General features: G+C 42.5%; 1 protein-coding gene across 4 annotated transcripts in view; it reads right to left on the reverse strand.

The window, feature by feature from the left end:
* EPHB6 (EPH receptor B6) overlaps window positions 1-15,947 on the reverse strand; it is a 66,737-nt gene that overhangs the window by 14,239 nt on the left and 36,551 nt on the right. For all 4 annotated transcript variants that reach the window (XM_018908237.3, XM_018908238.3, XM_009102663.4 and 1 more), the window contains exons 5-6: window positions 7,266-7,421; window positions 5,945-6,283 (exon numbers count right to left, since the gene is read on the reverse strand). In XM_018908237.3, coding sequence (XP_018763782.2) covers window positions 5,945-6,283; window positions 7,266-7,421 — 495 coding nt within the window. The remainder of the gene's footprint in view (window positions 1-5,944; window positions 6,284-7,265; window positions 7,422-15,947) is intronic.

Raw genomic sequence — 15,947 nt, forward strand, 5'->3', positions numbered from 1 at the left:
TAACAGCCAATGTATGGTAAATTCTTGCCCACATAAACCCAGTTAAAGCTGTAAAGAAGCCCAAACACCAGGTAAGAACAGCTCCCAGATTCTATATTTTGTGGGTTGTTGGTTGCAGGACAAATTTTTTCCTGGCAGCAGACACGTGCCTGCAAGACGAAAAATCCATCTCAATCAACAGGCTAGCTAAGTAAGGAATGTGAAGGGAGTGCAGACTCATGTAACAATACATGGCAATCCCACTTCTGCAGAGCACAGCCAAGGGCCATTCTCAACAGACCATGAGCATTTCTGGCATGTGACATTCAGCCCATAATACATTCCATGAGGATAATTTGGGAGAGCCCTTTGTGGTTCTGCCTGAAGCAGTCCCGCGGGATAATGCCCTGGAGGGAAGAGTGGCTCAAAAAAGCTAGTTAATGTGCAAGGATTACTTCTTCCAGGTGTAAAAGCACTCCATCCCAACAAGCACTAATTCAGGCAAAAAATGCCAACAGAACTGCATGTCTGAACAAGGAGCTCCTACCTAAACTCAGACACAAAAAGGAAGTACACGGAGGGTGGAAGCACAGACAGGTAGCCTGAGAGGAACATGGAGGCACTGTCCAAACACGTAGACACATGGCTAGGAAAGCCAGAGCCCACCTTACATCTGGCTCTGTAAGTCAAAAGCAAGAAGGGTTTTTTTAAGTACAGAGCTGGTTGAAGAAAGAGGGAAAATGTGGGCCAGCTGGTGGTGCAGGGTCCTGGTGATCAGTCTTTACCAGCAAGTCTTGCCTTTAGGAACACCAGGCTGTGCAGACCTTGGGGTAGTCTGCAGCCAGGAAGATCTTCCTCATGCCAGATTGGGTGACTGAATATTTAGGCAAACTACTCCATCCCATGGACCCTGACGGGATGCATCCTTTGGGCTGACCTCATTTTGAGGGCACTCTTGATAATCTTAGAAGCATCTTTGTGATTGTAAGAGGTGTCTGAGAACTAGTGGAAAACAAATGTCCCTCCTCTCCTCAATAAGGGAAGGAAAGAAGATACAGGGATATGCAGGCAGCTAAGCCTCACCTTCATCCAAAGGTGTTGCTGAGTCTCCAACCTTGGCAATATTCAAAGGTGTTCTGGGCGTGGTCAGGGGCAATTTGCTTGAGGTGACCCTGATGAGAAGACAGGTTGGAGAATATGTCCTCCAGAGGTATCTTCCAAGCTTAGCCATTTTCTGATTCTGAGGAGACACCCTCATTTAGCAGTACTGACTAGATACCCACGGCGTACAAGAGGAGTTCAGACACCTGGCTCGCGGGGCATCGCTCCGCCGGCATTCACACTAGATCCTGCCAAGGCTGTGTGTTATATCTGGTTATTTATGTGTTTTCTTCCCCTTCCATCTTGCCCCACAATCTTCTGAAGTTATACAGTTTGATCAACCTCAGCTAGGCCTCTAATGTTCATTAACATGCCTTAAAGTCTGTCATGGATATTTCACTTTTGTTACCTCTTCAGGTATCCTATTCTCCTCGTACTCCAAGCAGATGACATGAAGACCCTAGCTTTGTTCATAGCTTTGTTCTAGCTTCCCAAACATCATCTTCTAGGATGATCAGTCAGAATGCAGCGTGGAAATTCCCTTCTTGATGTGTTTGTTATCTTATCCTTATTTTGAAAATGTCCTACATTTTTCCACACATTTCAATTTAGTTCTGGCCCTTTCTCTAAATACCCCAAATTTTTTAAAAGTATCTTGGATTTTCTTCTGTCCTAACCTTGTACTTTTGCTCCCTATGGATGAAGAGTGCTTTAAAGGGCAAATTAGTCAGTTATTTTAACTTCCCTTCCCTCTCTTATTATTAGTTTTTGTATATGCATTCCATTCATGCTTAACAAAAAGAAAAATAGCCTTTATGACACAAGGTGCCATGTTTTACTTTGTATTTTATACTTACACTTGCTCAAAAGATTTCTGACTTCATTTGAACAGGAAGTGAAACTTGAATTTTGAAAACAAGCACTTTCATTCTCTGCTGATGCTGCAGAGATTGGGCATAGTAAAAAGAGAAACTGGAATAGTTCATTTTTGTGGAGTGACCATAGAAACCATTATTAATTCCCAGTCATGGCTGGGCAAATCTATTAAAGATGGCTAAATTGACAAATATCATTATTGTCACTAAGGGAAAAATTAAAACTTAAAAGAGTATTTTTCTTGCTTCCATCTGAACAGAAAACAAAAAAGTTGAATTCTTTGGGAACTTTGGTGAGTGCTCAGGGTTGGCAATTAGATCATAAATAAGCCAACACCTAAGGACTTTGAAAAACAATGTATTTCATTCAGAGAACAATGAACACTTACACTCCACTTGCTGTACCTGCTGGCTTTAGCCTGGCAAAACACAACAGCATGTAGCTTTTAACAACTCTCTTCTTATTTCTTTCTTGTTTTGAGCTAGAAAATGCCTTGCCTTTGTCCCTGATTTTGCCACCTAAGTCTACTGTACTCTTTTGAGTCTCTTTGGAAAAGCAAACATCTTCAAGCAATTCATCATCTCCCTTCACAATCTCATAATCACACTTGGCATTTAATTCCTTTCCCCTTCTCACACCATTTCATGCGAAAATCTTCTGTCAGGTCCTCTTAAACATCCTGGCACTACCCAAAAGTGTCCTTGTCCCCATTCATCCTCTTACACAAGCCTTCAGACTGTCTAGCACTCATTTCTGCAGTGCTACAGATTTTTTGGTATTGCCAGGTCCCACTGCTGTTATTTCCACTGATGCAGAAGGCTGCTACATATATTTTCACAGGTACAAGGCAACCTGGTCAAATAACCTTCATATTCACATACCTCTGCTAGCTCTCAGAAGGTCTGGACTCAGCTAAAAACCCCAATACACTTGCTTTAAAAATGCTGCATTGATTTACTCCAACATTTAAATCTCTGCTGCCTTTCTTCCTCCCTCTTCTTTCTAGGAATGTAAGAACTGCCTGAACAAATAAGTTCAGTAACATTTCTCTGGCAACTGACATTACTACATGCTTCAGTGCAATTTGCAGGGAAAAAGTGGTACCTACAGGTAGTTACAGCTGTGCACAGAATAAATTTTTTCACAGTCCTTTAAATAATAACCTGACTTCTGTCCTTAGACATGAGAAGAGATATTTGCTTACCCTGATAAATACACTTGAAAGTGTTAAAATAATGAATAAAAAATCAGTCAGTTTTATTTTTTTGTGATAATATGGTAGGAGTTTAAGCTCTTTGCATTTTTGTGTGTCAGGTTCACACCTGTGAAAAAGTATAATTCATTAGAATTACATAATTGCCTTACATCATGTGGTTCCTGCTATCTGGAACAGCCTTCCAACATCTCTCTACACTTCCTGACATTTATTTAGGTATTCACCCTCAGCACTTCAAACCTGAGCTGAAAGCAATTCCCTTCTCTTGTGTCATCTCTGCACAGTTCTTCCGGTGATTAGCATATCATATTTGCATTTCACACTATCACTATCCAAACAGGTTTCATTACTGCTATCCAAACAGGTCTCATGTTTCAGGTTAAGTCTTACAGCAAAGGAGGTTCTTCAGTGACAGCCCTTCTAATTCTGATTTCAGGCACATGGTCACTGAAGAGTAGGAACATCATAATCAGTCTGCCACAGAAAAATGTCATTCTGTAACCAAAGGATCCTACCATCCTCTGAAGAAGGGCCAGAAGACCGTGAGGGGTACCCAAACTCTTAGAGGAACAGTGTTTTGGAGACAAAGTTGGAGAGGGAATAGGTATCATGGGAAGAAGAAAAAGTAGGACTGTTTCCACACAGAACATTGCCTAAGATACCTCTAACAAAGGGGCAGGAGTATTTTTTGGACCAGCAATTTTCAAGAAGAGAGAGAACTCAGAGTGATGTATGAGTAAGCAGAATCTTCAGAAACTGCCAGGACAGGAGGGTCTTTTTTTGAGTCATCTTTAATTCAGTGGAGAGAAAATTTTTGCTATGGCCCTTTATCCTGACACTGTACCTTTTTCTTTTTGCCTTTTTTTTTTTTTTTTTTTTTTGTACCCTTCATGTTTTCCTGTACCCTTTTTCTCTCAGCATGTAAAATCCTGAAAGTTCTATCTCTGCTTGTGTAATAATAATAATAATAACATAAATAGTAATAATTGTTACAATAACAAAACATCAACAAGCAATACTAAAGTGAAAAGCTGCTGAAGGGATCAAAAGGAGGGGGTATGGATGAGACAGGCCATGTGATGAAGGAAGCAGGGCCTTGTTAGTATGAGCTGTCAGTACAAATCAAGGGCAGCTCATCTCAAGCTCACTCCTAACAATCCCAAGGAAAAGCAAGGAAAGAAAAAACTGCGACCAAGCATAAGAAGAAGCCACTCACTACACACTGATGTTTAAGGAAGTTGTTCTACCCTCAAACAGCTTTACTGCACAAGAGAGGTACCTTAGAGAGGAGTACCCAACATACCCAAGACAACCAGAGACACTATGAGACACCTGGAAGAGGAGTGGTCAAAAAATTCAAACTGAAACAGAAGAAGGTAGATTGGGTGATCCGGGAAGGAGGAGGAAGCAGCTGCTCAATTAGGTTATCTCTAATATAGATAAAGAAGGTTGAGATGAGAAACATGAAGAAAGAAAATTCTGTAGGATGTTAATAGAACACCCACTTTTCTCCAGGAGAAGCCAAAGGAACTGCCTGGAATTACCATACAAATTACCCAGCCACATTTTACTGTAAACTAAAACTGATCACCCACTTGCAGCCAGCCTCTTCAGGGGATCAGGGATCCCAGAGGTGCTTTGCTACTTGATGTCTGTCAGGTAACATTTCAAAGGGAACAAACAGATCAACTCCCTGGCATCTATTAACAGCAGGAAATTAGTTGGGGGGTATATATATGTTCCCTTTCTTTCCATATAATAGAAACAGAAATGATAAGATGCGATTTAACCAAGCCCATGATGCCACATCTGGTTTCACAGCACTTCCCTGGAGCTTTACCAAAACCTTGTTTTGCAGGGGTTTCCACACTACACTCTGGAATCTCATACGGGATTTGTTTCAGTTTAACATTTACACAACTCTAAATGTTTGCAGACATTTTCTGTCACTCAGTTCAAAATGTTCCCCCTCTTTCTCCTCTTCATCACATTATTCCTTATTATATCCTCTTAAACAAGCTGTGTATAATTCCTCTCCGTATTAGCTTATAGATGCTTGTGAAGAACAACATATGCCCAGTCTCTTAATGCTGACATTTAGCAGAACTCTATGCCTGGATGTATGTGTTTCTCTCCAGCTCCAGTCCTTGTAAATCATATTTACAGGAAACAGAACTCCTCTGACTGCCCACACAACCCATTAGTATGTTAGTTTAGTCATCCCCACGGTTTAGTTTCTAGTTACAAGGATCACGACATCTTTGAATATAACTGCACAACACATTTTAATATTTCTACCATGTAAAGAGCAAAAAAAAAAAAAAATTGTTTCTTATTAAGAGGAAAATAAGACGATGAAATGGAGAAGAGTAAAAGATAGAGAAAATGAATAGCTTCTCTGGAAAACTGATGCTCACAAAATCCTCATCAAGCGCCAGTAGAGTCCCCTCTCCTGCACAATGAAACAATGTGCTTTGTCTGACCCACAGCACCACATCTCCCATTGGAATCTTCTCCAGGGCAGCTTCTTCCCCAACAATCACACAGCTGCTAAACTTGAGTTTTTCTCCCAAGAAGCAAGAATGGAAAGCCCGTTTAGGTAAGACAGGAATGAGAAGGGCAAACGTGAAACTATGGAACTAGCAGGGCAAGATAAAAAAAGGCACAGGACACAGGTAAAGAGACAAAACTCCAGGATTCAAAAGATAAAAGCAAATCAAATGAGAGAGAGAGAAGTGGAAGCTTCGGGACCCGGATGCAGGGTCTCCTCACCTGACTGGCTGGTGCTGACATTGATGGTGGCAAAGTGGGGCGCCTCTGAGCTCAGCTCGGTGACCAAGTTGACGGCCTGGATCTCGAAGGTGTAGTGCACACGGGCCAGGAGGTTGGAGACCTGCACGCGGCTCTCGGTCAGCCCCACCTGGCGCGGCTCGAACTGCACGCTGTCCCCGCAGCGCACGCACGGCCCCGCCGAGCCCGCCGGGCACACCTTGCAGATCACGTTGAAGAAAACATCCTTGCGGCCGCCCAGGTCCTTCGGCAGGCGCCAGGTCAGCAGCACGTTGGAGCCTACGATTTCGTAGCTGAGGTCACGAGGAGCAGAGGGGATGCCTAGACAGCAGAATGAAGGATCAAAATCCCAGGAAAGAATGGGAGAGAGGTGAGGGAAGGCAGGAGGCAAAGCAAAGAATAGAAGAACAAGTTGCTGCTTCTTCTCATTCTTACTCTTCCTCAGTTCTTTCTTTGAGCAAGGCTAAGAAAAACATACTCTTTGCTACATCAAGCACTCACATTAACAAAGGAACAACTGTATTAGCACATTTTAGACAAACAAAATTACAAAGAAGAGTCTTTGTTTCAAGGGTGTGACTTTTTAATTTCCCGAAAAGAACAGCCATTGTTCAGGGAAGTGCCAATCCCTTGAAATTTTAAACTTTACCCAAGCCTAGTATAGATTTATCTCCACTGAGACCTGTAATTCTCTCCTTTGGCACCTAGTATCTCTGAACTTTCTCAGACTTCAGTTAACCTGTTGCATTTGTTCCAGGAACTGGGCACCAGTTTTGCCTGCAATTATTTCTAGTGCCAGCCACATTCCTCAATGGCATCTGACAGCTGAAAAACTGCCCATTCTGTGAATCCAGCCCTTCCCTTGATGGCACAGAGACAGTGAATAGGAGGAGGAAAATGCAGAGGGTGAGAATAAGGCATGAGGATTAGAATGGGACAAGACACTGCAGCTAAGAAGTGAAAACTTCAGAAAGGTAGAAGTAGGCAGCAGAATTGCACTGCTAAACCTGGGCACAGACAGAAAGCAAGACTGGAAGTGGAGGGACAGAGAGGCTGAGCTCAGAAACAGGCAGGGGTAAGGGAAACATTATTTACAGAACACTTTCCTCTGAAAGCTGTAATGAAACCCAAGAATCATCACTCTCACCATCACTCTGTAGTTAGGTGCAGGAGCAAAGAGATGCTTTGGGTTATTTCAAAGGTCTTGAGAAGAGGGGAATTGCAACTCTCCCCAAATCATTTGGGCACATTCTCTCTCATTAATTTCCCTTCTTGCTTTCAAATACTTCATCCAAACACTCACCAGTGCAGGGAGCATCAGAATTGTCCGAGGCAGATCGGTAGTACCGGTTCTGACACTCACATTCCCGGGAACCCGGCTGTGGAGCGTGGCTGTGGGCAGGGCACAGATGGCAGGGGTCATCTCCCACAGATACTTTAAAGAAACCAGGGGCACAGGCTAAGAGGAGAAAAATAAAAGAGGCAAAAGCAGGAAAATCATTAATTCAGATTTCAGAAACAATGTAATCTTATTTACATTTAACTTGTGCTGCTGCTGCTGGGAGAAGTTATTGCATATAGCTACTACTGGTTTTGGTTCTTCATGGAGCATATTTTGTCCAAGTTGCCATTTCAAAACAGTTTATTTTATTCTATACATAAGTGCTTAAATTGATTCACTAGCAGATGAAAGAGAACCAGTCCTGAGACAGCTTTGGCCACCTCAAATAATTGTCTTCTCATTATTCACTCAAAGAGCTTTTAAATTGGAGAAGCCAAGGAGGCCAGCCAAGCGATTTGTCTTGAAATATCAAACAGTTACCCACACCTCCTTCCCCCCACCCAACACAGCCACAAAATTGGATTTTTTATGCTGCCTACAACAGTTTCATTGCTTAAATTAATATACACTACCATTGCTGATTTTGCATTAAAACTAAGAGCAGACACTAAGACTGGCAGTCCTATTTTTTTCCTGTAGGTCTGAAAACTTCCCAGTAATGGATAAAAGTATGTTAATTAGTCAAATTTAATCTGCAAATGCATAAGAACATGTATATGCAACAAGCTGAAACAAAGATGGAAATTCATCCTACAGGGAAAGAAAATGAAAAATGAAAAAATAATTTATTAACAATATGGGAGTATGGCACATTCTAGGTTTGGCAAAGATGCCTAATAGGAGGTGCTTGGACCTTATATAGAAGGGCTAGAATACAGCTTTAACTGCATTTATGTACGTTTCTAAAGCTGTTTTTCTATATAAATAGATGCAGCTCTTTTAGATTTTATGGACTAACAAACTCAGGTGAAAGTTCATTTGCAGCTGACGTTTGGTTCATTAATTTAACAATAAAGAGCATTTACAAGGAATGGGAAACTTTCAGGTAGACTCCAGATAAGCATCTGATGTAAAAAGACTTAAGGGGCACCCTCAAGAGCAGAACTATTCTACTGGCTACCATAAGCAGAATATTCCAATGGATTGAGGATTGCAAAAAATTACCTAAAAAAAAAGCAAAGCACGAGAAGAATATTGTATAGAGGTGTTACATGAAATCAGAATCATATGTGTTCAATCCCCTTTGGGGCTACAGGCACAGTCCAGAAATAACAGCCAATAACATCTGTGAAGCCCCATCAGGTTTATGCCTCTTGTATTACTTCATCCTCTCTGTCAAAACTCTTCTTGGATGCACAGAGCAACCTCCACATGTACACAGATAAGGGTGGTAAGTCCTGGAACAGGCCAGACCATAAAGAGGACTTCAATAACTCTGAATGATGGCTATAAGATAGGGGAACACTGCTTCTTTCCAGCACTCAAAAAAATGACAACTCAAAAAATTGACACTCAAAAAAATGACAACATTCAGTGTGTGATACATTGCCATTAGGAAAAGAAAGGGGAAGAAGAGACTGTAATTTTTCATGTGATGGATGATGGTTAAGAAAAGTGCAACTGCCTTTGCCTTCAGGCCTTTATCCAGCAGAAAATCAAATTATTCCCATACGGAGAGATACATCCATATGTTTGTATGGACAAGAAAGAGTATGTAAGATTTTATCCACTTCATAAACTATACACCTTTCACTCAATTTTAGGGTCTCTTTACAGCCACAGATGTAGAATATAATATTCACACTTCTTGGCAAATGCACTTGTACTGAAACTCTGAGTAGTATGAATGGGAAGTTCTCATCCAACACACTGCAAAGTCATTCAACCAAAATTTCAGGGCTCGCTCTTTCTTTATTTCAAGTTTGAGAATGCTGAACTTAATGTGAACGGCTTTAGTTTCTTAAAAAGTAATTTTATCTCATCTGTTTTTTCTTGCATCAAACTCCTCTTGAGCTTTTGTTGAGGCTTAGAACTACTGACACATTCATTCCACTTGTCAGCGCAGCCCCTGTAGGATGGTTAATTTCTTTCATTCAGTATTACAGCCTGACATCAAGTAGGACACCTTGCTGCTAGTCACAATAATGAAAATGAACAGGTAATGGTAAAGTCTGCCATGTATGTGATGCTAAAGGGAAATCTGTAGAGGGTACAGACTTTACCCCTGAAGCACAAAACCCTATTTACCCTACAAGGACAGTGCAAAAAAGATTTCAGGTAAATTCACCCTAAGCCCAACTGAAAATCATACGGAAAGCTAGCGAAGCTGTGAATGAAGAATTTGTATGGTGTTTAGTAAATAAAATTAATTTAAAAATAAACATGCTGTGTTAAAATAAATAAACATTTATTTTTACACAGTTCTTTAAAGTCTACTGGCAACTTGCTGTTGAGCCTGGGGATGCAGGGATGAGGTCTGCAGAGATGGCACAGTGTTGATGAATTAGCCAGAGGTAGTAAGCACAAGTGCAGTGCTGTAGGTTTTATGCAATGGAACAAAATGGTGCAGCACCACCTCAGTAAAGAAAAGCAGTCTGTGTAAGTTAGAGCACCTCTATTGCTTAAGAGCCATGCAAGATTTCATCCACGTTATGGGCAGTCATTTCAAGTGACCATAAACATTCAAAAGCTGCTTGTAAAAACCAACCAACCAACACACAGAACAAGAACACAAGCCTCTGGACAGGGACATGGTGTCAGCTAATGGATAGCAATATTATCTGCTTGTATCACTGATGCAGTACACTGCTATAGGAACAACACTCTGGAACAGGTATGTGTAACAAACACCCGTGGTCAAATACTTACACCTGCTCTTAACTGCCTCACAAAATCTAATTTCACCATCCATGCACTGTGCTTGGCATCATATGTCTGAACCATATGCAAAAGTAGGTTAGAGCTGTCTCTCCAAGCACTGCCCAGGGTCCAATGCCTTTTGTCTTGTGACACTGAACTGATTCCTTGCTACCTGAGAGATCTCTTACTCACTGAGGCTGCATCTATTTTTGAGTGCAATCCCTGAACTGTAAGAGTCACTCAATGAAGAATTGTTTATTTAGGTTCAAGAGTAATGACAGCATAAGAACAGGTGACTTTACAGTAAATTACAGGTTTAAACAAGAAGAATATTTCCACCTACTAAAGTAGCAGGCTTCTGAGAAAAAAACTTCAAATATGAGCAGTAGACCAAACAAAAAAACAAAAAAAACAAAAAAAAACAAAAAAAGAAAACAAAAAGAAAACAAACAAACAAAAAAGCTTAACCACATTTAAGAAGGAACCTGGCCTGTTTATGAAGCCATTTTCATACAGTTGCCATTGACATCTCTTCCCTCCAACATCTCCAGGCCAAATATTCCCTTGTCCTTTATTTTATTTAAGCAGAGCGAAGCAGCCCCATAGGCTCATTGAAAAGCACTCCACTAGAGCTGAGTAAACTAAGAAACAAAACTTCACTGCTGCTGTTCCACCAATGAAACAAATTTCAGTAATATGCTCACATGTCCTGTGTGCTAGACCAGAGCAGACTGATGTCTTGGCTACGCCAGATAGCATTCATTGTTTACCTGTGAAAAACTGGATGGAGCTCAGAGCTGACAGCTGGAATTAGCCTCCCATTCAGAGGCTCTGATCTTCAAGGAGGACTACTATACTGGAGGAGAAACACAGCAGGGTGTAAGGCTTCCAGGAAGTTCCTGGAAAGGACTGGGAACTACTTCCTGACCCAAGCAATAGAGGAGGCAATGAGGAGAGGTGATGGTGGATGTGATGCTCACAAACAAGGAAGGGCACACATGATGTGTGTGATGTGATGGCTGAAGGCAGCCTTAGCTACAGGGACCATGACATGGTGGAGTTCAAGATCCAGAGTGCAGTGACCAGAGTAAAGAGCAAGCTCACAACACTGAACTCCAGGACAAGCAGATGTGACCACTTGGGCATTCTGGAGGCGTCCCGTGGGATAACGCCCTGGAGTGAAGAGTGACTCAAAGAAACTAGTTCATGTGCAAGGATTAGCTCTTCCAGGTGCAAAAGCACTCCATCCCAATGAGCACAAATTCAGGCAAAAAATGCCAACAGGCCTGCATGTCTGAACAGAGCTCCTACAACAGAAAGGAAGTATAAGGAGGCAGAAGCATGGACAGGTAGCCTGAGAGGAACACAGAAGCATTGTCCAAACACGTAGACACATGGCTAGGAAAGCCAAAGTCTACCTGGAATCACATCTGGCACAGGATGCCAAAAGTGAGAAGGGTTTTTCTCAGAACAGAAGTGGCTCAAGAAGACTGGAGAAAGTGTGGGTCGACTGCTGGGTGACACAGGACAAGTTTTCACATCAGTCTTAACTAGCAAGACCAGCCTTTAGGAACTCTAAGTCCTGGACACCTCAGGGAATTCTGCAGCAAGGATGATGATCTTTGGCTTCTACTCGGCTTTGGTGAGGGTAGACTTGGAGACTCAACACTAAACTATGTTGAGTTTTAGGCTCAACACTAAACTGTGCTGAGTTTTGGGCTCCCCAGTACACTAGAGACGCTAACTCTGCATTGGAGAGAATCCAGCAGAGGGCCATAAAGATGATGAAAGGGATGGAGTATTTCCCACAGGAGGAGAGGCTGACAGAGATGGGACTGCTCAGCCTGGAGAGGACAAGGCTTCCAGCAGTCTCATGAATGAGCACAAACAGCTGAAGGGAGGAAGTGAAGAGGACAGAGACAGGCTCTTTTCGCTGTTTCTCAGGGCCAGGGCCAGAGGTGAGGAGCACAAACTGAAACACAGGAAGCAGTTTTGTTCCCTCTGAACACAAGGAAGCAGTTTTGTACCACGAGGGTGACCAAGCACAGAAGCAGGTTACCCAGAGGGGTTGTAGAGTCTCCTTCCTTAGAGAAATTAAAAAATAGTCTGGACCTACTGCTGGGCTACTTGCTAGAGATGACTCTGCTAGTGCAGGGAGGGGGTTAAGGTGTACTCCAGAGACCTCTTCCAAGTTCAGCTATTCTGCATTTTCCCTTAAACATAAGCCAATTAAAATGTGTGGATGGAGCCCTGTGGCCTTGGTTGCCTCACTGCCAGATCATTCATCACATACATGATTGCGGGTGGGTGGACAAGGAACAATGAATGGAAAGTTCTTGACACTAGACTACATCTCATTTCAGGTGTTCAGAAGTGAAATGAGAATAGGATTGTCAGGTTCCCTCTGAGGGAGGGGCCTGAGAAAAGACTTTAAACAAGACAGAAAAGTGTAAAGAAAAGCAATAAGGGAGGGATTCACTTGCCCGGTTCCACTCACATTACAGAAATTGGAGTGGAATACTGAGCAACTTAGGAGGGAAGATCTCTCCAAAGTGATTATTTTTTATTGTCTTGTGAAAAAAATAATTACTACATAAACCTATAATCTCACGTTGTTATTTCCAGGAGGGATGGCAGATATAGTGAAACAATCATGCTTTGAAACTCTCATTCTGCCCCTGGGTATTTCTATTTCCAGAAGAAAAACAGCAAAATGAAATCACATAGCATACTGCAAGCAAAGCAGATTTACAGTGATTAAACATGATTCACATCTCTCTCACCTTCCTAATAAAATATAGTTGGAAAAATAATACTGTGGCCTAAATTTTGTTGTTGCTTATATTTTACATCTGTAATTTTGGCCAAAATGGCTGGACTGAATAAAGTAGACACTAACTGGCCTCAAGCTACTAGAAGCTAAAGAATGGCTTCCAAAGGCAGGCACTGCAGCTATCACAAACTTTCTGCTTCCAGCTGAACCCTGCCTCTGCATCCAGTCAGAGAGTTGCTTACATTCACAAGAACATTTATCCCTTTCCAAAGTTGTCTAAGATAGGCTGCCCACAGCACTCAGGACTTTAGCCCACAGATAGCAATAATTATTGTTCCCAGGACATGGAGCTTTTCCTGGCATTGCCTCAGTCCAGTCACTATAAATAGTACATCGAAAGTCAAGTCAGGAGGAAAGAGAAAAAAATTCCCTGGCAATCTAAATAGGCAAAAGCCACTTCCTCTTATTCAAGCACTTAAAGTGAGCCTAGGGCTGTCTTCATACACACAGACAGAATCCATCTCTCACGTGCTTCTGAATGATCTTACCTTGCATTCCCTTCCTACTGCAGATCACGGCATCAGGTCCCCTTGCCGTGGTCCTGCAGCCTCTGCAGATGACTGTGCTCACGGGAGACAGTCGTGACACATGTCCAGACTGCAGCAGGCCCACTGCCACCAGGACTGGGATGTTTTCCTTTAGTGAACAATACCACTTCAGGACCATCCCAGAGAAAGCCTGAACAAGAGCGGCTTCTCCTGAAACACCTCCGTTGTGTTCCTGCAGAACAACTTCCCACAAAACAGGAACACCAGCTAAGCCACACGCCTTGTCACTGGCGACAGCGCAACTTACCCCCCCCAGCACCAGGACTTTCCAAGGAAACACACTTCTAGCTCTGATTGATGCACAGTATCGGATGCAGGGACAGAGGGTTGTGGAGCTAGCACCTCGGGGGGCAGAGCAAGCTGCCACTTCCCATCAAGTCAAGCCTACTAGGAGAGGGGAAGGCAGAGTCTGGAGTGCGCAAGCGCTCTTCCCTCAGCTTGTCTCAGTCATTTTTCATATCTTGGCACAGTGTCAGAATGCCACAACAGTTCAGCTGGGCACAGCTCATCTCAGACACTGACCCAGTTTTCCTCATGTCCCCCTACAACACTCGCCCCTGTGTTGCCTGTGTTTGCCTGACTGCTCACTGCAGACAAGTTCCACCCAGGAGGCCAGAGGAGCAGCTTCTGACAGACTTCCAGCAATAACAAATAGCAAAACCAGCAGAGAAAAGCGCTGGAATCATGGAGTGGCAGTAGGGAGAGGGGTAAAGAAAACGAAAATGAAGAGAGGACAGACCAAGAACCAAAGAGGTAGAGAAAGAGGCATTAAAAAGCTTACCTGGACAGTAAGGGCAGAGAGGAAATATCTGGAGAACTAAGCAAAATGCAGCAAGAGGAGAAGGACCAAGAAAGGAAACTTCACCAGAGCTTTAGGTACACCCAGCAGCGACTTTAGGGAATGTGATACAGGTGACACACACTTTCTGTATGCAGATACGACTTGGAGCTGAACTGAGACACAAGAAGACCTTTAGAAGAGGGTCTAACTGCCCTCTAAATAATAATAATAAATAAATAATAATTATAATAAATAATAATAATAATAAAAAAATTGCTCTCTTCTTGACTGAGACAAGTTATCTGTTTCTTGTGCAGGAGTTCTGCTCCCAGGTGTACTGTGGGGCAGCAAGAATCAATACTAGGGGTGAGAGTATTGAAAACGAACAGTGTCAAAGCTGGAACTGGAGTCAACCTGGGAAGGATGAATGGATAGAGATGATTTTGAGGCCTAGGGAAAACTGGATGTGCAGAGCTACAGAGGGCCTCAAATGAGAATGACTCTAGGTAAAGGGATGGAGTTTGGCACTTAGAGGGCAGGATGATAGAAAGGAGTTAGCAACCAATAATACTGTAGAATCATGATGCAGACATTTAGAGACTGCATTTCTCAAAATGCTACAAAGATAGCATAATTTGCATGCAGAAAACACACTAGAAAATAAGAATTGCATCTTTTAGATAAAAGACTTCTTCCCCCTTCCCATAAATATATCTATGGCTTGCTTATGGTGGTAGTAAATTCCTACTGGGGCAGGCTATTCCACAGAGACTGCTACTGTGCATCTTGCATCTTGTTCTGAGTAAGGTGGGATCAGCCTGCAATAGAAGCCAAGCACAGTGATGCAGTAGGGCCTTGGGTTGATCTAGAGTTTCACAGTTACTACAACTGTTTGGGTGGGGAAGAGAGACTGGAAATGAAAGAAACATAAGGAGAGAGAAAAGTGTGTCTTTTGAGTCTTAAAGAGGAGCATCAAATCAACTGAGATAAAATAAATGAAGTGACTAAGAACGCTTTCCTGCTTAACTGTTGATAGGAGATCAGTTGAGTAAGGGATTTTTTAGGTAAAAGAGGTGGAGCTGAAGAAATTACTGCCTAATTATATGTGGGAGAACTGCCAGGGAATGGGTTGTGTGAGGAAAAAAAAGGCAAAAACGCGAGAGGAAAGAACTGGGCAGGGTAGGAGAGAATATGAGTAGACAGCAAGCACTTGATACAGGAAAAGAAGCAAACTACTTGAAAAGCACCAAAATGTATGTGCAAGTGGCAGAAGGAGGCTCAAGAAGCTGACGATGGGAGCAGCGTGGAAGAAAAAAAAATTGAAAAGGGCAACCTAGATCAAGGCACCAAACATTATTGTCAGCTGTGAGTTTACCTTGAAATTAAAGCTCTTACCTAGCAGACACTAAGACACTGAGTTTGAAGCAGAGCAGGCTGTGGGGCAGGAGCTTATGGCTGTCATCAGCCACCTAATGGGAGGATATGAAGAAGGTGTAGGCACGAGGTGGCAGAACATGAGATAACAGACACAAGCTGTAATAACCTCTTACTACATCTTACTGAAATCTTCTACATAGGAAAAAGTAATTTCACCATGGGTGTTGTCAAATATTGGAACAGTT

Source organism: Serinus canaria, chromosome 1 (assembly GCF_022539315.1).
Source record: "Serinus canaria isolate serCan28SL12 chromosome 1, serCan2020, whole genome shotgun sequence".
In the NCBI taxonomy this organism is placed as follows: domain Eukaryota; kingdom Metazoa; phylum Chordata; class Aves; order Passeriformes; family Fringillidae; genus Serinus; species Serinus canaria.